Source organism: Martes martes (genome assembly GCF_963455335.1).
Source record: "Martes martes genome assembly, chromosome: 1".
NCBI classification, from domain to species: Eukaryota; Metazoa; Chordata; class Mammalia; order Carnivora; family Mustelidae; genus Martes; species Martes martes.
Genome location: NC_137888.1, coordinates 122,408,775 through 122,436,652, shown reverse-complemented (window position 1 = coordinate 122,436,652; position 27,878 = coordinate 122,408,775). Strand labels below are relative to the sequence as shown.

General features: G+C 36.7%; 1 protein-coding gene across 1 annotated transcript; it reads right to left on the bottom strand.

Annotated features, from left to right (window-relative positions):
- Positions 1-60: 60 nt before the first annotated feature.
- Positions 61-27,660, bottom strand: COPB2 (COPI coat complex subunit beta 2). The gene is made up of 22 exons (XM_080806097.1): positions 27,549-27,660; positions 19,914-20,051; positions 16,563-16,649; positions 16,060-16,186; positions 15,058-15,206; positions 14,334-14,480; positions 13,184-13,283; positions 12,402-12,544; positions 11,956-12,155; positions 10,214-10,324; positions 8,448-8,536; positions 8,257-8,363; positions 7,022-7,165; positions 6,257-6,387; positions 5,762-5,969; positions 4,115-4,225; positions 2,917-3,131; positions 1,356-1,448; positions 1,084-1,264; positions 852-920; positions 633-704; positions 61-385 (listed from the first exon to the last, which is right to left on the bottom strand). Exons 1-22 carry the CDS (start codon positions 27,549-27,551, stop codon positions 290-292), a joined length of 2,721 nt encoding a protein of 906 aa, XP_080662223.1. The 5' UTR covers positions 27,552-27,660; the 3' UTR covers positions 61-289.
- Between the last annotated feature and the right edge of the window lie 218 nt (positions 27,661-27,878).

The following is a 27,878-nucleotide window of genomic DNA, read 5'->3' as shown; positions in this document are numbered from 1 at the left end:
TTCAAGTATTTTCATTAATTCAAAAGATTTTATGAGATATGGTCTAATGACAGTATGAAAAAAAGTCAAAGCCCACATTTGTTTTACTTAACAAGGAAACAGTGATTTAGATGCTGCACATAAACCACTCCTAAGATGAGAAGAGCACTGTTCTCCCAGTGAGCCACACACAGCCTTTTCATACAAAAATCTAAGGAATTTCTCAGAGTCCAAAGCACTGTGGTCAGCGTGGCAATCAATACCTGTCCATAAAATGATCTATGAGTTGGGTTCTCAAGAAACATTACACTCAGTCATCCAAAATGTCTTCATCCAGGTTGATATCTGTTGTATCAATATCTTCTAATTCCAAATTATCCAGATCTACTTCCAGTTCGAGTAAACTCTGCAAAGAAAAGAGTCATATAGCACTTGGTTATCTCTGATAACCTTTTGAAGTTACCTCTGATTCATGATCCAAAGAGAACCAAAGCAACAGTCAAAAGGGGCATTTTCTCACTGCAAAGCCCCTGCTCTGAAAGTGATTACATCACTTGAAATGCAGAGGCCTGCCCATCCTGCAACCATTCATGGGGAAGGAAGGAGGAGTGAGCGTGGGGTTCCCCTAGAATATCTGGGTATGATGTCTGTACCTTTTCTTCTTTGTTCGCTGTGTGGGAGGCCACAATAACTGGAGTAGGAGAAGGAGGTTTCCCATCAAGTTCCTGAAAGCCCAAGTGGAGACACAGACAAAGATGAAGGAATTTGTTCAGATAACTTTCCCAAGGGAAGCTGTTAGGATTAGGAAGTGGGAGAATGTACTTAAAATGAACAAATCTTAACCAGATTATCCCATGCAGTATTCTACTGACCTGGTGAGCTGCAGATCTTGAGGGCTGAAAGCCTTTTGCCTCCTCCATAACATTTCTTTCTTCATTTGGCTATCAGAATAAAGCAATGATGAAATATTCTGAAGTCAGTTCATCTCTGAACTTGACCCAAATCCCAGATATTAGCTCTCAGTCCAACAATAATGTATGTAAGGTGTGATGCACTTCTACACTTTAGTCACAATAAATGAGGTCTGGCTGCCTGGACACTCACCGTGACAAGTGGGTATTGCTTGGCTGGCCACAGATCAGCATGTGTTTCTTTCACCCATTCTTCCACAACAAAGGCTTCTTTTAATCCAGGAAAAAGGTTTTCATACTCTGTTGGATCGGCAAGGGATTCTGCGGCTTTCTGATTGACTTTGGAGAGATTCTCTCTCCAGAGTTTCACCACTCTATTGTAGAGATCATGGAACCAGAGGGAGACTGAGTAAGTGTGCTCTAGTTTTTATCTAAAACATTTGTTCTAAAACTAAAAGTCTGTACCTTGAAACCTGACTGGGTAAGTAAGTCCGGGCCAGGAAGGCAGCTTCTGGCAGTCGGCCAGTTCTAATCAAGAGTTCCAGGCAAGCATCAAGCCTAAAGATTCAAAAGGAGAGGCACTATTACCAAGAATAGACAAAGGAATGCAGATTTAGCAATGCAAAGTCAGTATGCTTTCCCCAACTTCCACACATACACCTTGTTTCTGTCACTGAGCCATTTACTTGTCATCACCAGTGTGTTTACATCTTCAATGGACTCCATAAGCATGAAGGACAGAGCAGGTTTGTGACCATTTTCAATCTCCTGATAACTTACTTTAAACAACTCCTAAGAAGAAGCTAACGGGGCTTTTTAAGACCAGCTAAGGCAGCTTAGACAAGCACATTTTAAAGGCTTTCAGGAGCAGAAACTCAGTTTTACAAGTGGAGCAGAAACTCAGTTTTACAAGTGGGGACAATGGGCAATGTCTCCAGTGTGGGCTGTGCTGGACAATCCAGTGATGCCCAGCCAGAAAATGTCCTGGTGCCTATTTTCTTACTTTATTTTTTTTTCTAAGTTTGATAAAGTATATAATGTGCTTTAGAATTCACAGGTTTTTGGCGAAAAAAAACACAGGGTTTTCGGTTTTAGAAAGGTAATATAGTACATATACTATACATTACCTAACATCCTCAGCATCAATTTTAGTATATATGCTGCTGAAGTGAGCACGCATCCTCAGCATCAAATAAAAGTCATAAACGTTAATATTCTGCAATAACACATGCATACTGGATGTGCTAAAAAACGAGTGGCATAAAAGCAACTAATAATAGTACTTCAGAGTTCAGGTTTTGCCATCAAATAAGGAACTATTTTCAGGACACTTTTTGGCTTTTAAATTATGGGCCTATTCCTCCAAGTATACGAATTTATAAATACATATATTATGATACACATTGGGGTGCACTATGTTTTTATAATAAAGTGTGAGGTTTAGAAAAGTCACTAGAGCAAGGATTAAACACTTTTGTGTTTGATTTCATAATATGGTCAACTAATGCTGAGATGATTTGATTTGCACTAACTGCTAATCTTTCAGAAGTATATGATCTTTTTACGCTTTACAATTAGACTCAATTCTAGAAGCACCTGACATCCTCAACCCCCTTTATTCTTGCCATGCACAGGTCAGAACTATCCAATTAGGGTAAAACTACTGCCATCTGGGTACTATGGAAGCAGCAGAATAGCTTCCTGCCGTGATAAAATAAAATGGCTCAGACAGGGAGAGGCAGGGCTTTGAGAGAGTTGGTTTAACATTTCTCTCAGTCCACACCTCCCTAAACAGCTCATTTTGCTCAAATATTTAGATCAAATATGTGAAAAGCATCCCTTACTGAAGGCGAATGCCACCAAGGTAGCACTGTCCTCTGACTGCCCCCACTAGCCAGAAGCAAGGCCAGAACTCTCTCCATTCTCTTTTCAGGTTCATTCTTCCTCTCTAAAGCACCCTCAAAGTCAGTGCAGAAATTAGTGTTTTAAATTACCGCCTCTCTTAGACCTTGGATAAAATACTTACTTGCCCTGTAAAAAGTAGCTCATGAATGCCACGTTATTCTTGCCATCTCTCTCCGCACCCTCTGCTAGTTTGTTCACCATACTAGCATTTCCGGAGGCAGTGGCCAAGAGCAACAGACCCCCATAATCCTGTGCGTGGTGCAGGCACTCCTGGGCAAGGCCAAACTGACATTTACTGATGGCAAGTTCGGCAAGTTGTTTCCACTTTTGTTCTGACTGTAAGAAAGAGTTTATAAGTTAAAACATATACGGAAATAAACATTTGAATTTTCAACATCAACACTCTTTTGTAACCTGAGTATTACCATGCTGACAATGGGAGATATTTCATACATATACTGAGCTATGCCTATTAAGTTAGTTCTATCAATCAAAATAAGAATGGAATGACAAAATGTGTAATGAGAAAATGGAAGTTATTCGTGTATACAAAATTAATTCAAACACAAATCAATTTTAATGATGCATGAATAATCATCAACCCATTATATTTTTATTTTGTAATTACATGGTAAAACTAAAAGTAATACTATCTAATTGGAGTTTTAAGGTAATTAGATTGCAGTTATTTTAATGAGTGATTTAATACCATTTTTTGAAAGAGCAGAAGACTGTTTTTTATATCCTTAAATATTCAACAATATCATCTGTCATTTGTAGCTTCTCAAAAATCAAATGCTACAAATTTGGATGATCTTAACATAGCTGAAATTTATTTAGCACATCTGAAATGAATTTACCAATAAATGCTAGCCTTAAACCAGAGCTGGGAGGCCCTCAATAGATAACAGTTTATTAAAATGTCACTGAATTATGTCAAAATATTAAAATCTTTATTTAAAACCAATAACTTTCTCAATAGTTTGGGATACTGGCAAATTACTGCTTTGTCTGTACTCTAAGAGTTCTCAGACTACTATATCTTGTATCTTTTATCTTATCTTAGAAAATAGATCTCATATAAGCTATTGAAAACACTTTTTCTTAAATAAGAATACTAAGAATATATCTCCAATATAAACCATTTAATTTATGTAAAGACTAACAAAATGCATTTTTAAATGATCAAAGAGTGGCAATAATCTCACCAAAGAGAGTTACTAATTTGCATTTCCGAGAACTTCAATGAGAACTTACACTAAACACAAAGAAGTACCTCCTAATCTTTCCATCAGTTATGAAAAATCCTTATTACATACCTCTGCTTCTACTGCTAACTGGTATGCAATGTTCAGTTCTCCGAGCTGAAGAGCAAGTTCAAAGCGATGCTCTGGATCTGTGGATACTGTGAGAGCTTGCTGCTTGAAGCCCTAAACAGAGAACAGATGTAAGTGTGTGTGCACTCTGTATGCGTATATATCTGGTGTGCGCACACAGCAAATCATCCATTTATTTATCTCTCTCAAACTAAGAATACCCTGCTGACACACAGCCTCACTGCCTAAACAAAAGTAACAGATAACAAAATACTCTAATGAGAAGACAGAAAAATTAAGGAGTCACTCATTAAATTAATTGGTAAGAACCAACCAGCAGACAAAATTCAGTCCCACAGTGCTGTTTTCTAAGCAGCAGGAGATAACTGATGCTGAACAAACTCACGTAAAACTAGTAAAATTAAAAAGAAAAAAATAAAAGAAAAAAATAAAACTAGCAAAGTCAATAATGCAAAAGCAAATCAATGTCAAAAAGAAAAGGATTTTGGAAAGTTGAGTGAACAAGAGCCATTTCAAAAAAAGAAAGGCACAGTGGTGTAGACCTAGCTGTTCATCATCTACTCACTAAGCTGGGCTTAGAGATTATCTACTCCAGTCCCTCAAAGAAAGCAAGTCAAATGTGAAAGCTTTCTTCCAACTTTCCCTGACCTGTAGGTCATTCAGCAAACATTTTGCTTGCAGGTCCTGACATGGATAGGGTACCATTACCTAGACTTTACTGTTGGTCTTACGTCCAGTTTATTCCTTAGCAAGCACTCCAGGGGACAGAAAATCTAAAACGGTCTTCCACATTCCACAGAGTCATCAAAACTGGCTTTTATTTAGAGATGTAGAAATCAAAACCAAGAGAATCAACCAAAAGAATAAAAGTGATTACCTCTAGCAAGTAGGTGTGAGAAAGGAAAAGAAGTGCGGTTGTTTTTCTTAAGCTCTGCAGAACTTTACACTTTGTGCACATACAAATTTGATTTAAAAACACTCCATTCAGAAAGGGGCATATCACTGGTGGTAAATTTTATGCTATGTATATTTTACCATAGTAAAAAAAAAAAAAAAGAGAAAAGAAAAAAAGGCCTGCTAGCATAGAGAGGGAAAATACACGATGGAAATGAAAATATTGATAGAATGGAAAAGAAGTCTACAGAAAGAGAAGACTGATAATCACTTTAAACATTACTTTTTTTTTTTTTTGCTTTAAACATTTAAAGAAGGCACTAAGAGTTGCGGCACTGGGTGGCTCAGTCAAGAGCATCTGGCTCTTGGTTTTGGCTCAGATCATGGTCTCAGGAATGTGGGATTGAGCCCTGCATCAGGCTCTGCCTAACTGCAGAGTTTGCTTAGGATTCTCTCTCTCCTTCTCCCTCTCCCTCCCTATGTGTGTGCATTCTCCGTCTCCTCTCTCTCTCAATAAGTAAATAATAAAATCTCAAAAAAAAAAAAAGTTACTGGGGCATTAAGAAAGGACAAAGAAGAGACTAGTAAGTAACTTCAGTTTACAGGAGAAATTCCATTGCCATTAAGTGACAATAAAGAAATAGTTTTCAAATCTATACTAACATTCTTTTCGATTGGTTTAGAAAAAAAAAAAAAAAAAAAACCCAAAAAGAAAACAAACCAAAAAACTCTTACCTGCTTTTCTAGAAAGTGTGCAACTCTGGTCCTCTGTTCTTTTGGAATGGTAGGCAGAACCTTATCAGCCATGCTAAAGTCCCTTCTCATAACAGCTGTCTGGTATTCCAGCACTGACACCAGCAGAGAATAGCTAACAATGTTCAGTTCTTTATCCCCCAGATAAAGCCTGTTGTCTTTAGGAATATAGCCCAGGAGATACATTGTCCTATAACAGAAATAGAAATTAATTTAGGAGTAGGCCCACATCAGTAGGTAAACACACACACACACACACACACACACACACAGGCTCTCTCACACAGAAAACCTGCCTCTTGCTCAAAATCTTCTCACTTTGATTGAAGCAGTTTTGATCAACAACAGCCAACGTACTAAAACTATACACTGAAAAATCAAGGCTATTGCTGCTACAAGCCAGCAATAGATTTTGTTTAAAAAGCATATTTCTAAATTTAGGATGCTTGAGACAAAAGCAAAACAATACTCAGTTACCTATCCAAGTGGGCAATGGTGACTATTTCTCCTCCAACATAATAATTTAATCTGTTCACAGAACTTGTGTAAATGAAGCAATCGCCTACCCACAGCCCTGTTTTCACAATTTCCTGAATCTCACCAAGAACCTGCAAAGAAAAAATAGTCTATTATGAACTTACAAGTATTAGAAATTCTGTCAATAACAAAAACTGAATATGACTGGGGGTGATAAGGTAGAATAAGGAATACAACATAAAATCCTACTTCAAAAAAGAAAATATTTCCTTGGAATTTCTATCTTCTTTCTCCATGTAAAAACAGATTCCTGGCTGAGTATATTTGTAATGTAGAATCTCACTGCTGCATCAGAGCTGTGATCTAAAAAGTGTGATCTAAACTCACACACATGAAATTGGAGAAGTATTTCATAGAATTTTCCAGGACCATCTCCACAACAGATGATTTAACTTAACCATTTGAGAGCTCATTTAAATCACTCTGGGTAAACTGTCTTAAGACCAAAACACCTTCTAATTTCCTTACTAAAAGATACCAAAGTGAATCTAAAAACTTCCTAAAATCAAAGTACAAATTTCTTTTAAACATACATACTTTCAAACTCTGTTCTTTCAGATAAGACTTTAATTTTTGCATTTCACTGGAATTAGTTAAATGTTACTTTCCCCAAACGTAACTTAATAAAATATTAAAATCAGTGAAGTTCTATTATACGAATATAAATCATGTAAAAACAAAGCTAAAATTGTGTTGGTCAATTACCTCAAAGGCATCTTCAATGCCATCTTCAGTAACTCCCTCATGTGTTTCCTGTGCAGCCAAGACTTTTTCTGACAGATACTTCAGGATAAAAAATGACTCCTCAGTGGCAATACAAACCAGCTCTCCAGAGTCAGACCAGAAAATCTACAAAATGGCAAACAGTTTGGGATTTCTAAGCGGTATGACAAACGGCATACACTTTGTTTCTAACAAGATTTGTCTTCTTATATTAGGATAGTAAGTATGCATTTAACAATTTTATGTAGTACATACAGTGTACTGTATAGATATAGATATAGATATACACACATATGTACGTATATGTATGTATTTATTTGGAGGGTGGACAGGGCAGTGCCTCACTCTTTAGCCTAGAAATGGAAAGACTCAAGGGAGACAGGAAGGAAAGCTGTCAGTAGACAATGAACGTGCTATAATTTAGCAGCAGTAGCCTAGTCACTATTGCTCTAGAAAAGTGTTTTTCAGCCTTTTTTTTTTCATTCTCACCCCTACCCACACACCCAGTAACCTTTTTAGACATTTTTTTCCCTCACCTCACCTATAAAGTTTTAATACCATGGATACAATATATATGCTTATACATACATAACACATACACATAACATATATACACATATAAATATGCTTTATAGATAAAGAGTGAATTTTCTTCACTCTCAGTAACCAATTTTTACCCTGTGGGGCCCTAGTGCCCACTCAGATTGCATGCTATAAAAGACACAACCAGGACCCTAGGGAGGTAGATTTGTTTCCAAAGAATTTTGTGACAATGAAAAGTGGTCAAAGAAGCAGGCAGTTCCAAAGGTAGAAAGCTCCGTCACTAGAGGCATTTACCTGAAGTTTCAACAGCCATCATCAGGTAAAGTATGAAAAGGCTTTCTGAATGGTATGGGGCTCCTAGGCCCTTCCAAGTCAAGAGCTCCCTGACTTCCTATCTTCAAAGTATACTTTTTATATTCTGTCAAATGCCATTTAAAATATGAATAACACTTGGCATTTGTATAACCTTTGGTGCTTTTCAAAATACCCAATGTCTACTGCCTCATTCATATACTACAATTCTGATTTTCTAAGCAATCTTGAAGTAAATGGTACTGTGTCCAACATAAATGGAACCAGGAGAGCTGGGTACAAGGACACTTCTTTGCCTCAGGGACCGCCGGTTCCTCACAAAGGTGCACACTCCAAAAGTAACAATGGAGGGGAAAACTCACGTGTTTGGGCTGAATTTCAATTCTGCGTATGAGTTCGGTATTGTCCCAGTCATAGAAAGCTAAGCCATTTACAGATCTGACTCCCAGTAAGAAGCCTCCATAGATACCTAAAAGGAAAAAGGATTTTGGTTTGGATGTTTCTAAGCCATTGCAAAGCTTCTAATATTGTGTCATAAATAAATAGCACTCACTTTCTGCTCCAAAATCTGGTTTAAATGATTTTTTTTCCTTAAAGTTCTTAAATATCTTTACAACACTGTTGCTCTCTCTTATTGCATATCTGGGGGGAAGGAAGGAAAACATGGCATATTATATACCAAACCATACTTCCATAAAATGTTAGAAATATTTTCAAATATATCTGAGTAATGAATTATGGATTTTACACTATTACACACATTATTAGGGTTTACAAACTATTTCAGAAACTGAGAAAGACCCACCATCCCTCAAAAAGTGAGTGATTAAACCAACTATGATATATTCATACAATGGAGTATTACTCTGCAGAACAGGGGACCAATTACTGATTTATGCAACAATATGGATGAATCTCAAAAATATTATGCTAAGCAAAAAAAGCCAAACACAAGAGTGGATACTATAGGACGCCATTTATATTAAACCCTAAGGACAAAGCTAATCGACATGGTGACAAAAAGCAAATCAGTGTTTGGGGCCAGGGAAAAGACTGTTAAGGGAAAAAAAAGGGATTTTCCAGGGATGACAGAAATGTTCTATGTCTTTATTGTGCTGGTGGCTACAGACTGTATCTATCTGCCAAAATTCACTGAAACGTACATTTAAAGTAGTACATTTAATTTTGTATAAATTACAACTCAATAAAGATGACTTAAAAATAGAAACTTTCACAAGTGGCTCAGCCATTTCTGGCAACTATTTAGAACACTGTATATTCAGGCCTCTTGAAAAGAGGGGCTGTGGCTATTGCTGGATAATCAAGAGTATTTAAGGAAGTGATCTGATGAGTATTCCTATCAAGACAGGAAAGATGCTGAAAGGGCCTTAGCTAGATAAAGATTAAGAAAAAAAAAGCAAATTATCAAAACAGAGAGATATGTTAAGAGTGGTAAGGCAATCCATGAACTGTAATTTTTTTTAAGATGATATCAAAGTACATTTTAGTATTTGGAACTGTGCATGTTTAGGAAATTTATGAAAAGATCAAAACAAATTATTATCTCAGTATATCTGTTAAAAAACTTAAAAATATGCACCTAATATGCAAAACTGAGGCTCAGGTTACTCACTGTTGAGGGCAGGGGCAATACAAAATATGGAGGAAACAAAACTAAGAAAACGGAAGATGTAATTCAGTTGTGTGGTCAGAAAAAAACAAAGCCCTAATATTTATTACATGCACCAAAAAGGAATCAAAAGGAACCACTCGGTTACCAGTACCTAGTACAAATAATGATAATTAATTAGCACCTGGTATGATAATTTGGAGTTAAATGCTTTTTCCTATTTTTAATGAGAATATTTTGTGAATACTCAAACTTTAGACAGAATTTAAGAATGGGGGTTGGGTAACATCACAGAAAATGAGTTTTTAAAAAGATTCAATGATGTTCTCATCAAGATGACATCAGACTACACTCTCTCCCAACTAGCTCAGGACCTAGCAACACCTCAGGACACCAGGGCACGGGGAGAGCCTCCTTTGTCTTGAGCCCATCTATAAGCACCAGGCCCTGCCAAGGGCTCCATCAAGGAAATGGGTGCTGGGCCCCCAATTTAATGGGATTATTAGATGAGCCTGAGTGAGCTTGCTGAATAATGAATACAGAAAGGGCAAAGGCAGCACTGGTGAGAACTGTCCTTGAACACGGAGAAGCACAGCCAACACTGAGCCTTTGGAACATGTTTCATACAGCTGCACACAGATCACCTATCTGCAGTCAGGGCCAGCTGGATAGCACAAACCAAAACTTACTCTGAAGAATCATGGGCCCACGCAAACTCCTGGGCAGACCCAAAGCTTTTGTTTCTCAATGCCATTGCTGTGTAGATGATATATTCACCATCACCACACACCACAACAAACCTAGAAATTATGGAAGCCAGGGAGAGAAGTAGGATCAATAACATGTGGAAGTTATGAAATAATGCTCATCTTCATAATAAAATACTTCTAATAACAAATGCTACTTTAGTTGACTGTTACAACTGAATCTAGTATCTTTTAAAGTTACACATTTCTTCAAATACAGAGCTACACATAAATATTCTACACAACAATTCCAAAAACATAAAGATACGGTTTTGCTGAAAATCGTATTGCTGTGGCCTTCTCTTATAAACAAAGGAGACTTGGGACAGGAAGGTAAGAATGGCTGGAAATGCACAAGGGCCAAGATTCTAATAATTCAACTAATTTTCAAGGCAGGGAGGGGCAGTGAGAGACTCTTAAGCAGACTCTACACCCACCCTGGAGCCCAGTGTGGGGCTCAGTCTCACAACCCTGAGATCATGACCTAAGCCAAAATCAAGAGTAGGACACTTAACTGACTGAGCCACCCAGGCGCCCCTTAACTGATATTTATTGAGAATCAAAATGCCTAGCATTTTGCTCATTACATTTATACCATAAGAAGGTATATTTATTATATTTATACAACTATATATAAATATATAATATATATTATCTGTAATATATATTATACATACAAATACATTATATTTATATACATAAATATAAATATATTACATTTATACCATAAGAAGACATAAGAAGGTGCTACTCTGAGGTGCCTGGGTGGCTCAGTTGGTTAAGCATCTGCCTTCGGCTCAGGTCATGATCCCAAGGTTCTGGGATCCTGCCCTGGGCTCTTGCTCAGCAGGGAACCTGCTTCTTCCTCTCCCTTTGCCTGCCTCTCCCCCTGCTTGTGCTCTCTCCCTCTCTCTCTGTCAAATAAATAATTAAAACCTTTTTAAAAAAATTGTACGGGTTGCTGTTGGACTACCAATGGTTAAGATGCAAGGAAAAAAAAAAGTTTTATGATATTAAGGGAAAAAATATACAATGCATCTTAATCTTCCTAAGGAAATTATATTACAAGTAACTATGGATATCATTTACTAAACAAGTCATATACTTGATTTACAAAGCCTGTCTTTTTCAATACTCAGAACAGTATTATAAGATGCCCAGATCTACTGTAAAGTAACTTTTAAAGATGCACAGGTTTAAACTCATGCTTGAAACTCAAGATGTCTGGTGCTTTCTAAATCTTAAGAAACAAAAATGATGGTTCAAATTATAGGTAAGAAGCAGAATTATTACCAATCCCCCAATGTTTTCAAAAGACACATACTTCAGAGTCACCTTTTCTTAAGTTAGTTAGCAAGTATTTAGAGCACCTACAGTCTCAGGAGAAGACATGATACCTGCCCTCAAAGCAGTAAAAGAACACAAACCCAGTACATTTAAAACGAATAAATAGAAAACTATTTAACTGTTCAAAGTTGTACAGTGGGACAAAGCCAGAAAGGCAAATATGCTTTCACCTTGCATGCCAACTCAACTGACTGGCATGTTGGCAGCTGTGTTGAGGATTCCAGGGCAAAAGCTCATGAGGAATGCCCACCACAGTGTAAGAGTGGTATATGCTGTGGATATGCAAGCTCTGCTCTAACATACTCAGAAGCCCAGGAGAGATTCTGGTGATGGCTTACCGCCCATTAGGATTGTGTTGAATAGTCTGGGGGTATATTTCACAACTGCCCATATCCTTGACGGCTAGTGGCAGTCTTTCTCCATCTTTAATTTCAGCATCTCCCATTGCTTTTAGGTTGGCCTGCTGTACTTCTGAATGCTTGGCCCAAATTATCTTCCCATTGGCATCCATGGACATGGCAGGTTCCTCCCGACCAAGCTGGAAGAATGACAAATGGCTTTTAGCAATAAAAGAAAACAAATAAAACCACAAAATAAACATTTTCTACTTTCATTTAACAGAGGGCTCCTTTCTTCCACTTTAATCCAGTGCTTAATCTCTTGTGCTTAATGAAAGAAGAGCCAGTTTAATAAAACTGATAACTTAGACTGACTGTACTAAAAAATAAGGAAAACTGCTTCCACTGTGTTCATTTTATTCAGAAAGAGTATAATTAGAGATTACCTTAACAATAATGCTCCCTTCGTCATAGCCCAAAGCGACATTGTTGGACCCTCTCAGACTGGCCACACACCACACCCTCTCCATTCCATAATTCAATGTGCTCTCAAGGCGATACGTGCTTGAATGCCAAATACGCACAGTTCCTAAAAAGAACAATGTGAATATTCCCTTCTAATGACTATCTAACGATGAACTGTGTCAGGTGAACCGACCATAGGGAAGTCTTTTTTTTATTAGTTTCCTGGCAGCTTAATTTTTTGATCTATAGTCTATATAGGTGATTTTATAAAGCAACATAAATTAACAAAAAATTATAAGAAACCAAGAAATGTGATTTTCCATGTAAAATAATGAACTTTCTCAGCACAGTACCTACTATGAACCTGCAGGTGCTTTACACACATGATCTTTTCTTTTCACTATAATCCTATGAGGTGGATATGTCTGTTCCCATTTCATAATCTGCCCAAACCACATATGCATGAAGTGGCAGCACCTGAATATGACCCCAGGTTTTTGGACTCCAATCCACTGAACGGTTTTTTCACAGTTTTTCTTTAGGACTTCTGGGTCATCTTATTTAAGTAATAGACAAAACGTATTAGAATGATGATGAAGAAGAAGATAACAATGCCTCTTCGCTCTGTTACACCACAAGTATTCTACTCTAATAAAAAGAGCAAAATTCTCAGAAACCTCCAATTACAATGCAAGGCACTACCTGACTTAAATAACTACTTAGTAATTACAAGCACAGGAATAAACATACATTTCGAACTTACCATCTTCTGAACCGGTGATGATGATTGGCAACTCAGGATGAAAACTGGCACAAGACACATTTTGGGCATGTCCCTCCAGTGTCTGTACGCATGTCTTATTCTGTAATCAAGACACAGAAAATATTTTTTTTTTCAAGATTTTATTTATTTATTTGACAGACAGAGATCACAAGCAGGCAGAGAGACAGGCAGAGAGAGGAAGGGAAGCAGGCTCCCTGCTGAGCAAAGAGCCCGATATGGGGCTCGATCCCAGTACCCTGGGATCATGACCCAAGCTGAAAGCAGAGGCTTAACCCACTGAGCCACCCAGGCGCCCCGACACAGAAAATATTTTTAGTGAAAAACAAGTAACTCATCCTTAATTTTTCCAGTTTGCAGATACATAAAAATGAGAGCTGTTATTTTAATCTAAATAATTTTTGATACAGAAATTTTGAAACACAATTATCTTATCTGCATATTTTCTCTAATTCTTTGACAACACAGGGAAATAGAATTTTAACTATCACATTTAAAGAAGAAAACACACACATCTCAAAAGATCTGGTTTTCATATGAATATTTTCTTTTCCAAACTTCTAAGATAGTATCTTTAATAATGTTATCCTGTACTTAAACACAAATCTGAATAAGGTTCTAAGTAACAGTGATTTTCTAGGCCTCATTTTATTAACTGTTTATGGAAATTTTGATGTGAGAAACAAAACAGAAATTCAGTCTGTCTCTGAGAGATAAAAAGCATAGTAACAAGAAGTGATAACTAGGTTTACAAAGTCTATGTGGCAAAACGTCTGTTAACACAGCTATGTCATGATATTATTCATTTATCTGCTAGTTTTCAAATATGGACAGAAGTCTACCAGTGAGGATACTAGAGGGTGTAATAACTTCATTTTAGTCGAAATATTTAAATTTCTAATTTCTACTATTAAGTAAAAAATAAACATAATGACGTTTTATTTTAAAATCTCAATAGGCATTTCTTTCATTTTTATGGAGAACTCTAGGACTACTGTTTAGAGGCAAATACTCAAGACTTAAGTTATTATGCTCTGAACAGAGTTCAATAACCCAAGTTTTAACTGTCTTGTAACAAACAGTGAAATCCATGTCTAACATATGACAAAGTAAGATTATGAAAAAACTGCACCTGATAGTCCCATATTTTAACAAGACGGTCATCTGCACCGGAAATGAGGTATGGTTTGTCGCCACCACTGTAGTAATCGATGCAATTCACACCTTTCTCATGTCCCTCCAGAGTGAAGTTTGGTGAGGAAGAACCCAACTGCCACACCTTTAAAGAGCAACAGCATCTGTCAGTCAATAAGGGGCCTTGCTTTTCAGAAGGCAGCTCCATCACACTTCTGACATATTATATAAAGTGCCAAAGCCCAGGACAGGAAAACTAAAGAATGTACATTTCTTTCACCCATTTATTTCTGTTCTTTCTCACTTTACTTGACTTTCCAGGGGGCAAAATAACTATAGTATTCTCCAAAAATGCCAATTTCCAGGCGTTATCTCTAGAGATTTCTCTTTATCCCTATAGTTCCCCAGGAATCTAGATTTTTAACAGACATCCCAGTGATCCACAGGTTATAGTCTAAAGAACAGTAAGAAATGATTTTATGAGAACTTTAATATAAAGATAATGAAAGTGGATTTAGTAAGGTATATAAAAAAGAGAAAATGACCACATTAACAAAACATTTAAAACATTTAAAGTATGGAAAAGTAGTCAAACATTACCATAGCACTAGTATTGAGCTTTATCTTTATAAATAATTATTGAGTGCCTCCTATAAAGGAGTAAAATATCTCAAACAACTACATTTCACCATCATAATGGATACAAAGAGCAGGCACCCTACCTTGATGGTCCTGTCCAAAGATGCGCTGGCAAACTGATTGTTATCTTTAGGATTGATCACAATCTGCATAACATAATGGGTGTGTCCTTCAAACACTTGTGAGCAGGACCATTTTTTATCCCAGTCCCAGAGCTTAATAAGCATGTCATCTAGGCCAAAAGAAAGTCTCAAGTTAGTTGCCATTTATATTTCTTTCATTTAGAACTAAGATGCAGTCTTTGTCCCTTTTAAGGCAGCAAATCTAAGAGAAATCGTACATTCCAAGGCTTAAAGAAACAGAATCAGAACTGAACACATTTTTCAAAATCCTTATTTATCCTAAGAATAAATTTAACTCTCTACAGAAGAGGTGAGATAAGATAGAGAAATTACTACTAGTAAATACAAAAATTTCATGAAAAATTTTAAGAAAGACTCAGTGGGCTTTACAGAATGACAGAAGAGTAACACAAGTTTGATTAGAATCTAAGTATGACTGAATAATGATGGCAGTGACCAGGGAATAAGCATTCCTCTTATAAGAATGGTGAAAAAAAAAAGCTTTTAATTACTTCTCAATTTTAACTTAAAAATGTTTCAAAGAGCTATTACCAAATCAGTACAACTGTTTTAATTACCCTCCAAAAGTTCACTGTTCTAGATATAATACCACGGAGCCAACTAGCCTGAATATAAAAAAAAAAGTGATGAGGGTATGTAGCAATCTGGCAAAAACTCACCCACCAGCATGTAAATTAGCTTTCTGTTCAGCAGATGTTTAATCATCTAGACCTTCAGGCCTTCCCTGACAGAAACTGGAGCAATTGCTACACAAAGTAGAGTTGATATTTCATTAAATACGAAAGCAAGCAGCACTGATAGCACGGTAATGGATTTAAATAGTTTAAAGGCTGCTCGGAATTAGAACTCCACATGTAACAGCAGTGAAAGAATTGCAAGTCTCACTGAATGAAAATGAATTACTGAAAGAGATGCACATGACCAAAAGGAGTCATCTCTTACCACTGCTAGTCAGAATGAAAGGCTGCGTTGGATGAACAGCAATACAGCGAATGTAGTCTGAGTGTGCTTCAAACATATGAACTCTCTCCAGAGTATTATAATTGAACACTCTTATCTGCATGTCATCCTAGAAATGGAAATTTAGAATTATTGTTATAAAGTAAACTGTGCATAATGGTGTAGGGGCGCATGGGTGGCTCAGTCGGTTAGGTGTCCTGACTTTTGATTTCAGCTCAGGTAGTAAGTAAACTCAGGGTCTTGGGATGGAGTCCCACATCAGCCTCTGCACTCAGCTGGGAATCTGCCTCTCCCTCTGTACCCCCTCCCTTGCTTTCTCTAAAAATAAATAAATAAATCTTGAAAAAAAAGTGTACCATAGGCTCAAGTTATAAAGTCCATGCTTCAAAACATTAGACTAATTAATAATCAAGAATCAAAATCATTTGCATAATCACTGACCAATTAAGAAACTGAAGGAATTAGAAATTTATATAATTACTTACCGCTCCTGTCACAACCCAATTCTTTCTTGCAACAAACTTTGCAGCCCGAACAGGAAGATCACACACTTCAAATGTTTTCACCAATGTCTTTAAAATTTAATAAGAATATACACTTTGAGTTATGAGAAAATAAATGAAAAAACTACTGTGTTACATTTAAAATACCCAATTATTTAGACCATTCCTAATTTAAAAATATTCTCAGGCTAAAACACAAAAGCTCAACAATCAAATGAAAAAAACAGACCAATCATCTTTAACAGTTTCAAAATTAAAATACTTATAAAGGATAAAAGAAAGCAAATCTCCACAAGATGGAATTCCAGATCCTCTGTGCTCCAGCCTGCCCTTCCCTATCTCCTTAGCCTTACCTTTGGCTACTCCCACCCTTACCTTTGCTCCTCCTGTGCCCTCTGCCTGAAAACCCACAAAGAGAACCTTATACTCCCCATTCATAACACAGCACCTTCATAATTATGTGTCTAATGTTAATCTTTTCTACTAAGCTCCCCAAGGGCAAGAATCTTGTTCACCACTGTATTCCCAGAGCCTAGAACAGTGGCTGGCAAACAACCAGTGTGCAGTAACTATTTGTTGAATGAATTGGCTCTTAGTTTTTTCTTTTTAAAGTTAAACCGATCAACTCACAAAATAAACTCATAAACAAGATCCAATTCTTTTGAACACTTTAGTAATATGTTTCCAAATAAATGCTATTTACCTCTTTTTAGTGAAACATGAAAACACAGTGATTTAGATGTCTCTTCAAGCTGCTCAAAATGGAATAATATATACAGGATAAAAGCAGAAAACTGAAAGAGCCTCTTAGAAAGAACAGGGATAAACGCATGTCTTTGTCCTCCCACTATGATGCCTTATTTTTTAAGATTCTGAGATTCAAACTATCATTTTGCAATCTCTCTTTTGTACCAGAGAGTAATGAAAAACAGCACAATCTTACTGATTAACTATGTACACTAAATAAGAATCAAAACTAGTACACCTGAAACTAATGTTATATTGTATGTCAACTATACTTTCAAAAAAAAAAAAGTTGTAAGAAAAAAGAAACAATAGAGACTGGTTCATAAGAACTGTTCAGCCTACTCTGGCCTTCTGAAACCAGACTTCACAGATTCTTCACACAAACACAATAAATGGGGGCAGCAGCTCTAACCTGTACAACTATCAGCTGATTACCATACAGAGGGCAGACACAACATACAATCTGTAAGATGACAGACAAATCCACAAAAGCTCATAAGGAGCCAACAAATCCATGGATCTGCTGAGCAGTACAAATAAAGCAGCTGCAGAACAGTCACGGTTAAGGTCCATCCATGTTAAGTGCTGTGGCTGATACAAATGACACAAGAGATGGTCTCCGCATTCTAGACGCTAAACAATCTAAAGAGGAAGAAATGCTACACACTCAGTATAACTTAATGTAAGTTAGGGAAATAATGACTAACACTTGTATGGGACTTTATACAATATTATCTAGTGTGATTTAATCCTTTTGACAATCCTGTGATATAGGGAAGTCAACAATATCACCTTCATTTTAGATAAGTAACTGAGCCTTAACATGGTTAAGAGGTTTGCCCACATCATTTATTTAAGCAGGATGGCTTCAAACTGTAACATACTGATTTTTAACCATTGCACTCACCACCTCAAAGGCTTATTTGAAATTCAAGTACATTTGAATTTACTTCCAAAAACGTTTTGCCTCTTTGAAGAATTTTGCTCTTAATATACATGAGTGGCAAGTAACTTCTGTTGGTGATAGAGGGAAAAAAAGAGGTAGAACCAAAAATAGACCAACCATTGAACAAAGACTTACTCAGTATCTTCTATAAGTCTCACTGTCAAATAGGCACTTGTAGTAACAGTGGAAAGTAAGACTAGTATAATACCTATCCATCCCAGGATTCCATTCTTGAAGGAAAGAAGGAAATCAGAAGTTACCAACAAGATGAATTTTGAAAGTGGAAGCAGGTGGCCCTGCCAAAGGGCACAGAAGGGCACAAAAGAAAAAAAGAGGCAAACTGGATGAACCAGACAGAGTTACGTTAGAGTAAAACCAAGAGAAAGTTAAGGCAAGTACAGCTGAGATTTAGAACATACCACAGTGAAATGACAGATCTGAGAAATGGCTAAATGGAGTTGCCAGAAGGGATCCCTAGGAAGAATTAGGATGTGTGGTGGGGTTTGGGGGAGGCACCAACATATCTGTTAAGCATAAAATCACAAAGATATTAAGTCTGTGAAAACAGAAGTGGATCAAAAAAAGCAGTTAGCATGCATACTATCTGCATTAAGACAAATAGATTCAAAAATGAAGAACTGAAATTGTAGAGGTTAGAAATCCTGATATAGTCAAATAATGATAAATGGAATACTGATTATTCACTAGCTCAAAAAACAATTATTGAGTACTTACTGTGTGTCAGACAATGTTATCAGCACTGGCATAAAGCAGGGAACAAAGTGTTAATGTTTATAAAATGTCATTGATGGGGTCCGGCTTTAGTGTACAGTCATTCTGTGCCATTATAGGGATGTAAGACTGTAAGGGTGTTTTTAGATTTATTACTGACCTTGGTTCCTAAGCCTATTTTTCCATCTTAAATTACTCAATGTGAATTTTGTCTGGCTATTAAGAACTTAACCTCACATGTTGAAAATAATGATTGTGTAAGTAGACACATAACTGTATGGGCTAGTGCTCACTATATGTTCTGTACTTTGAAGGGAAACAATTAAGAACCATCAACAAAGACTGGAAAATAAGAGATAAACCAATTTGAAGGATAAATGATTTACTCAGATGATAAAGAGCAAAACAAGCATTTAAGGCAGATAATCTGTATAACGCATATTCTCATTATGTGTAATCAAAAGCTGACTACAAATACTTCTCTAACACTCTATAATTTGAATAGTTGATTGAAAATTACCTGCATATCATTATATCAATTATTTGGGAAAAAATAAAATTAAAAATCCCATTCTTAAGATCATTAAAATATTGACTGAATAGAAAATTAAGTACTATTCAATCTTTATCTATAGCAAGTGACCTTATATTGGTGGCAGTTTCCTTCATTTCAAAAAGATAATACTAACTTACACCAGAATATAACATTTAAGTATTGTATATAACAAGACTGAAACGGTTTCTTCCATAAGCTATAACCCCGTAACTGTTAGTTCCTCTTTCCTGAAAATACTTTGTACTAATTTATTTGAGAAAGCAATCTGCACACCTACTGGACTCTCTGTCTTCTTTTACATTATAAACACAGTCTAACACACTGTTTCTAAAAAGTCCTTAAAAATTCCTACCTGTGTTTCATGATTCCAAACACACACACTGCCATTGTAAAGACTTGCCAACATCCATGGCTCTGTAGGATGCAAATCCACGCTCTTAACTCGATCAGACCGAGCAGTTAGCTTTCTCTTTATATCAAGTCGCAGAGGCTAAGAAGAAACAACATAAAAAGCCCTCAAAACATTAAATTGCTATGCCAAATAAACCATGTTTGAGATCTTAACTAAAAACAGTGCATTAACAGGCCTTCAAAACAATTCAGTTTTTACTTTGCTGAACTATAGACACAGTTTCAAGTCTACAGCACCCACTTCTTCACTCATACTAACATACGAGTATTTAAATTTTTTTAATTTATAGTAGTGGTCGTCAAATGTTTTGGTCTCAGGACCCCTTTCCACTCAAAAAAATTTCCTAAAAAGCTTTTGCTTACATAGGTTGTATCTATTGATATTTACCATGTGAAACATTAAAACCAAAACAAGTTAAAAATATTTATGTATTAATTCATTTTCTTTTTTTAAAGATTTTATTTATTTATGAGTATTTAATTTATTGTTTAATTATTTAATTATTTGAATTATTTAAATAAATAGTAGGCAAAGAGGCAGGCAGAGAGAGAGGGAGAGGCAGGCTCTCTGCTGAGCAGAGAACCTGATGTGGGGTTCGATTCCAGGACCCTGGGATCATGACCTGAGCTGAAGGCAGAGGCTTTAACCCACTGAACCACCCAGGTGCTCCTATTAATTCATTTTCAAATAAAAATAAACTCATTACATGTTGACTTAACATATTTTTATGAAAATAACTATATTTCCAAAAGAAATTTAGTGAGAGGAGTGGCAATTTTTTTTTTCACATTCTTGCAAAACTCTTTAACATTCTGTCTTAATAGGAGACAGCTGGTTTCTCATATCTGCTTTGGCCTTCCAGAATGTTGTGATATGCTGTTTTGGCTGATGTATATGGGAAAAAAAAAAACAACAAAAAAAAAACCTTGGCCTCACAAAGATACGTAGTTGGAAAGAGAGAACTATTTTATTTTTTTAAAGATTTTAAAAAATTTATTTGTGAGAGAGAGAGAGAGAATGCACAAAGAGTGGGAGCAGCAGGCAGAAGGAGAAGCAGGCTCCCCACTGAGCAAGGAGCCTGATGCGGGACTCATCCCAGGACCCTGGGATCATGACCTGAGCTGAAAGCAGAAGCTTAACTGACTGAGCCACCCAGGTGACCGAAGATAAATATTTTAATAACTTTTAAACATTTTAATAAAGATTTTATTTATTTATTTATTTATTTATCAAAAAGAGAGAGAGAATGAATGAGCGTGAAGGGGCAGAGGGAGAAGTAGACGCACTGCTGAGCAGGGAGCAGATTAGGGGCTTTGATCCCAGGACTCTAGTATCATGACCTAAGCTGAAGGCAGACGCTTAACCAACTGAGCCATCCAGGTACTCTAACAACTTTTTTTAAATTGTTGTGAATAGAATATTCTTCACTTTTCAAAACTTGAAAAGTGGTAGTTCCTTAAAGGTTAGTTGCAATGTGAAATCTGAAACCACATAAATGAAACTTCTATGAACTTTTTATACTTTGTTACATGAAATCTCTTGGCCTATTATGTATTTTGAATGGATCTCTAACCCATGCATCTTTTGTAACATCATGCATTGGTTATTTGGAAAATTTTGGTTCACTGAATTATGCAAATTTTCTAAATTTTGACACATTTCATTATATAGTAACAAAAAGTCACATTCATTAATATCACCATCTACCACAACGGATAAATCTTCAAGTATTAGAAATCTAAACAGTTTAATGATAGAATTTTTCTAAAATTCTAATTTTCACTTGAAAGCACTAATTTTATCACTGGGAACAAATAATGTCAAGGACAGCAAACGTCTTTCAGTTTTTAGAAAATGTCTGCCAAATAATCAAGTCTGAACAAACATAGTATGTCAGTCACTGCTTCAAGCAAGCTTGTAACTTAACAGTATGCAACAGAAGTATCTTGTGCATACTTCTCATGTCATTACACAGAATATTTAAAAGATGTAGGCTCGAGTATCGAGATGTAATAAAACCAGCGTTTTTTCCTGCTTCATCAATGACATTCTTAAGTGAAACTGGATTTAAAAAAATTGTGTGGTAATGAGGAATGTACTATTAGTTCAATTTGATGACATTATACCAGCAGTTCAGTTTTATCTTCCATTTGTTTTACAGCAATAGTGCAAATTATCAACATAGGGAACCTCCTGGAAGACTATGGGGGACTCCTAGGAGACTACAGATCACACTTTGAGAATCCCTGGTTTACAAAGAATCTAGTAAGTAAATGTAAAATATCTACTAAATCACAAGGTTGTGCCCATGTCATTAATGGCCTATCAGAAAATATTCTGAAGAAGTGTTATTCATGAAGTCTTAGTAATCCTAAAACTATAATATCAATCAAAACAGTATAGCATTGGCATGAAAACACTGAGATCAATGGAACAGAATAGAGAGTCCAGAAATAAACCCATGCATATATGGTCAATTACCCCACAAAAAAAGGAGCCCAGAATATACAATGGGCAAAGGATGGTCTCTTCAATAAATGGTATTGGGAAAACCGGACAACAATATGCAAATGAATGAAACAGAGGGTCGCCTGGGTGGCTCAGTTGGTTAAGTGTCTTGACTCTTGATATCAGCTCAGGTCATTATCTCAAGGCTGTGAGATTAAGCCCCCTCCCGTGTCAGTCTCTGCACTGGGTGTGGAGCCTGCTTAAGAGGCTCTCTCTCCCTCTGCCCCTCTCTGTGCTCCCTCTCTTTCTTAAAAAAAAAAAAAAAGAAAGAATGAAAGAGAGAGAGGGAAAAGAGAATGAAATTGGACCATTATCTTATACCAAAAATTAATTCAAAATGGATTAAAGACTTAAATGTAAAACCTGAAACCATAAAACTCCTAGAGGAAAACATAGGCAGTAAGCTCCTTGACATTGGTGATGATTTTTTTGGATCTGACACCAAAGCAAAGGCAATAAAAGCAAAAATCACCACGTGGGTCTACATCAAATAAAAAGTTTCTGCAGAGCAAACTTATTAATAAAATGAAAAGGCAACATAGTGAATGGGAGAAAATAACTGGAAAACATATACCTGGATAAGTGATTAATATTCAAAATATACAAAGAACCCATACAACTTAATAACAAAAAAAATTAACCAAGTAAAAAATAGGAAGAGGTTCTGGATAAACGTTTTCCCAAAGAAGATTACAGATGACCAACAGGTACATGAAAAATGTTCAATGTCACTAAACATCACAAATCAAAACCACGATGAGATATCACCTTACACCTGTTAGAATGGCTATTATCAAAAAGACAAGAAATAACAAATGTCAGCATGGATATGGAGAAAAGGAAATCCCTATGCACTATTGTTTGGAATGTAAATTGATGCAGCCACTGCAGAAAACAGTGTGGAGAGTCCCCTCAAAATTAAAAACAGAACTGGCCATATGACCTAGCAATTCCACTTCTGGGTATTTACCTGAAGAAAAATGAAAGCATCAAGTTGAAAAGACATGTGCACCAGGGCACCTGGATGGCTCAGAGGGTTAAACCTCTGCCTTTGGCTCAGGTCATGATCTCAGGGTCCCGGGATCGAGCCCCAGATCAGGCTCTCTGCTCAGCAAGGAGCCTGCTTCCTTCTCTCTCTGCCTGCCTCTGCCTACTTGTGACCTCTCTCTTCTGTCAAGTAAAAAAAAAAAGACACATGCATCCCCATGTTCACTACTGCATTAGTTACAATAGCCAAGACATGAAAACAACCTAAGTGTCCACTGATAGATGAATGGATAAAGAAAATGTATGTAATATATACATATTATACATAATATTTCACTGTATATATGTATATATTTTATATATATGTGTAATAATACTTATTTTTTGCATATGTATTATTGTATATACACATTGGAAGTAGTTGAATAAAAGCCTTGTGAGGTGTTTGCTTTGTCTCAGGAAATTATGTACACTGAAATTATCTAGTGATCTTCATTTTGTGTTGAAAAGTAACCTTACATTTCTATTCCATTCATGATCATTGTGGAAGATCACAAAAATAAAGATTCACACACACACACACGAATATTATTCAGACATAAAAAAGAATGAAACCTTGCTATTTGTGACAACATGGATGGACCCTGAGGGTATTATGCTAAGTAAAATAAGTTGGAAAAAGACAAATACTGTATGATCTCACTTGTATGTATAATCTTAAAACAAAAAATAAAACAGCTCAAACTCATACACGCACAGAACAGACTAGTGGCTGCCAGAAGCAGGGGGTGGGTATAGGCAAAATAGATAAAGGAGGTCAAAGAGTACAAACTTCCAGTAATAAAATAATTAAGTCATGGGAATATAAGGTATAGTTAAAAATACTGTGTTGCATACTTGAAAGTTGCTAAGAGTAGATCTTAAAAGTTATCACAAGAAAAAAATTATTGTAACCACATACAGTGATAGCTTTAACTAGACTTAATCTTGTGATCATTTCACAATATATACAAATAGTAAATCATTATGTTGTACACATGAAATCACTATAACATTATGTCAATTATACCTCAATAAAAAAATTGATTTCTTTGGAGAAAAGTATTTTGGCAATAATATTAATAAATGGTAGGTGAATGTGATGTGTGATCAATACAGGTTATACCCATGTCCATAAGGGCCTTTGGAGACAAACAGGAATGTTTATAGCATTTTAATGGGTTTTAGTCATAGGAACCTAATGTAACTTAATTGGGAACCTAACTAGTGAGTTACTTAGTAATCTAATAAAAGAACCTAATTCCAACAATTTTAAACAAAAATTAAAATACTTTCCAGTCAGAAAATGCTACTAGTTTAAAACTGCTTTTTTCCAACCTGGATTCAACTAAACAGACAAGAAAATGATGTGAATAAGTATTTTCTCAATTCTCCCAAGGATACCATTCTAAGAGAAAAGTTAATTCATTATAAACAATGACACCGAGGTCAGTAATCTAAATTTACTCTTGGACACAGATGAGGGAAGACTGATTTAAAATGTTTCCCCTTCAAAAAGTTTTAAACACACCTAAAAGTTTACTCGGCAAGTTACCACTGAATCTTTTTGTGATCTTCCACGACGGTCATGAATAGAATAGAAATTTAGGGTTACTTTTCAACACAAAATGGAGACCACTAGATAACTTCAGCATAGATCATTTCCTGAGACAAAGCAAACACCTCACAAGGCTTTTACTCACCTACTACTTCCAACCTTATTATTCCTTCTATACATGCCTCCCCCGCTTTTAGCAATACCCTAGACTTCTTTATTTGAAAAGATCAGAGTTCTCTGGCTCTTCTCTGCAATCACCAAAAAAATGTTTCCCCTGCCATGCCTTCCTCTTCATCTCAAACTTTCTACTTTCAAACCACCATCCTCACATTTCTTGGTCATTCAGGGAAGCAGGACCTTTTACTTCATCCTTTTCTTAATTTTGCCTCATTAATTAGCATGACAAATTTCAACTCCTTTTACTGGTCTCTTTACAGTGAACAAACATGAAGTGTCTTCCTTGTGGTAACAACAATGGGGGCTTTCATGTAAGCCAGCACATCTCATACTTTTCCTGTAGCAAATGAGGAAATCCATCACTTAAAAATTGTGTATATTTTACCATACAGATGTTTAATGATTACTGAGTAAAAGTGATGCTCTGGAAAGGTGGGCTGAGGGACTAAGCAACCCTAGTACACCTCCAAATACCCTCCAATTCACAAATCCCAGTTAAAAAAGCAGAGCCAAGATCTTTTGCTATAATTTCGCCCAACATTTAAATGACTACTTTGAATAAGACATTCTATTAGATATTCCAAAATACAAAGATATTTATGCTGTACCCTTAATTCTAAATGTCTCCCTCCATTTTCCAAAAGCTGGATGCATTTAAGACTCAGCTTAAATTACTGCCACCAATATAATCTTTTGGATTACCCTTGCCAGAACTATCCTTTCTTAAGGGATTTTAAGAAGCCAATTTAAGAAGCTAATTTAGCTTTAAGAAGCTAAATATACATGTCTCTTTTTGCTTTATAGAGTAGATGCTCTTCAAGGCGGAGTCATTGCTTATTCATGTCTACCTCCACAGCATCTTATATATTTGGATATGGGGGTTTAAGGACAGATGGTATAGTCGAGGTCCAAAGAATTATGCTGAATTCAAATTTCGGTTCCACCACTCATTTCAAATATGCAATACTGAACGAGTTTACTTAACTTCTCTGAGGTCCGACATACGTAAAAGAAGAATAATACTTTTATCTACAACTGAGAGTTATGAGAATTAAATTCAATGTTAAGCAGTTAGAATAGTGCCTGGCCTATCATAACCACTCCATGAACATTATTTTTAACTCATTCTCCTAGCTGCTGTAAGAATTAGGAGGCAAATGTTTAGCAAAGTGCATGGGCACATAGGCACATAGTAAACGCTCTATGGAAAATGAATAAATAAATCCATGTTTTGTATCTCATACAAAAAATTTTAAATGCATTAAAGAATGAAGGATATTTCACTATAAAATGTCCATTCCTGAAAGCACAGCACACTCCAGACCAGAACAGATCACTGGTTACAGGAGGCAGAATAATTAAGAGACCTGAGATCTTGCTAAAGAGCTCTTAACCTGGGGACCCACGGTAGTTCATGGGTAAGAATGGGGGACACGTGTGTCTGAGTGAACCCACTGAAGTTTTTGCAACACTGTGTGCTTCTCAATTCATTTTTCTAGGAGGATCCATAACTTTCACCAGTTTCTCTAAGGATTCAGCCTCTGTCGTAATTCCAACTCTGCTTCAATTAGCCTTACACAAACTTAAAAGTTTTAAACTATGAGATACAGAATTTAGACTTCTTAATCTCCAACGTCTCCAAGCCCTAGTTAAAAGAAGAGTGGGCAAGAAAACGTTTAAATATAAAATAACTGACTTTCTTATATTTTTTCAGAAATGATATTCTTACACTATTGTATTTTTTTCCTTCTTATTACAACACTCTTGATCCAAAGTACTTTAGGGTATTTTGGGGGGTGAGACTGACAATATAAAAGTGCTGTCAACGACTGCCATTCTTACCAGCCACTGTATTTGCAAATGCAGAAAACCACGTAAGTTTTAGAAGCAACGTCCTAACCCTTCCTTGCCCCCTAGAAACTTAAAGTGGGATTCCAAAGCATTCTAAATTCTTTTGACATATACACTTTACCTAATTTCAGAAGGAGTGCTTTTCTGCTTAAGACCGTAGTTTGTGGTTAGCACCCACTACTATAGCATGAGTGTAAGACCAGCTACCGCCGTTTTAAGGGCCGAATGAGGTAGGTTTGGCAAAGCCCCAGCATTGCCTCTCCACACCACCTCCGATTTCTGGGCCTCACCGTCGCCTCCCTCACAGAACTCAAACTAGACCCGGACCCCACAGGCCTGAGGCGGCGGCCGCAACGAGAGCCCAGGCCGCTGCTTACCGCAACCCCCAGTCCAAAAGCCCAAGAACTGGCCTCAGACAAAGAGGCCCCGCTCCTTCCTGCAGGGTCTGGACCTACCATCGCTCCGTTGGTCCGAGCCCGGGAGCCCTCACTTGCCACCAGCGACGCAGTCCCTGAAAGACTCACCGACCCACTGACCAGACGACTGACTGACGTGGAACTTCCGGGAGGCAATTCTCGCGATAGTGGAGGCCAGGCTCTTAGCACCTGCGCAAACGCGCCGCGGGGGTCTGACGTTTTCCAACGCCCTCCCCAGTTTCCTAGGCAACGCGCCCTTCAATAGGTCCGGAGCCTACTTGGAGCCGCTAGAGAAGGCGGGGCGTGGTCTTTACCGCCGGGCGAAATCATCTGAGGTTCCTGAAAGAAGACGAGAACTAGAAAACAAAG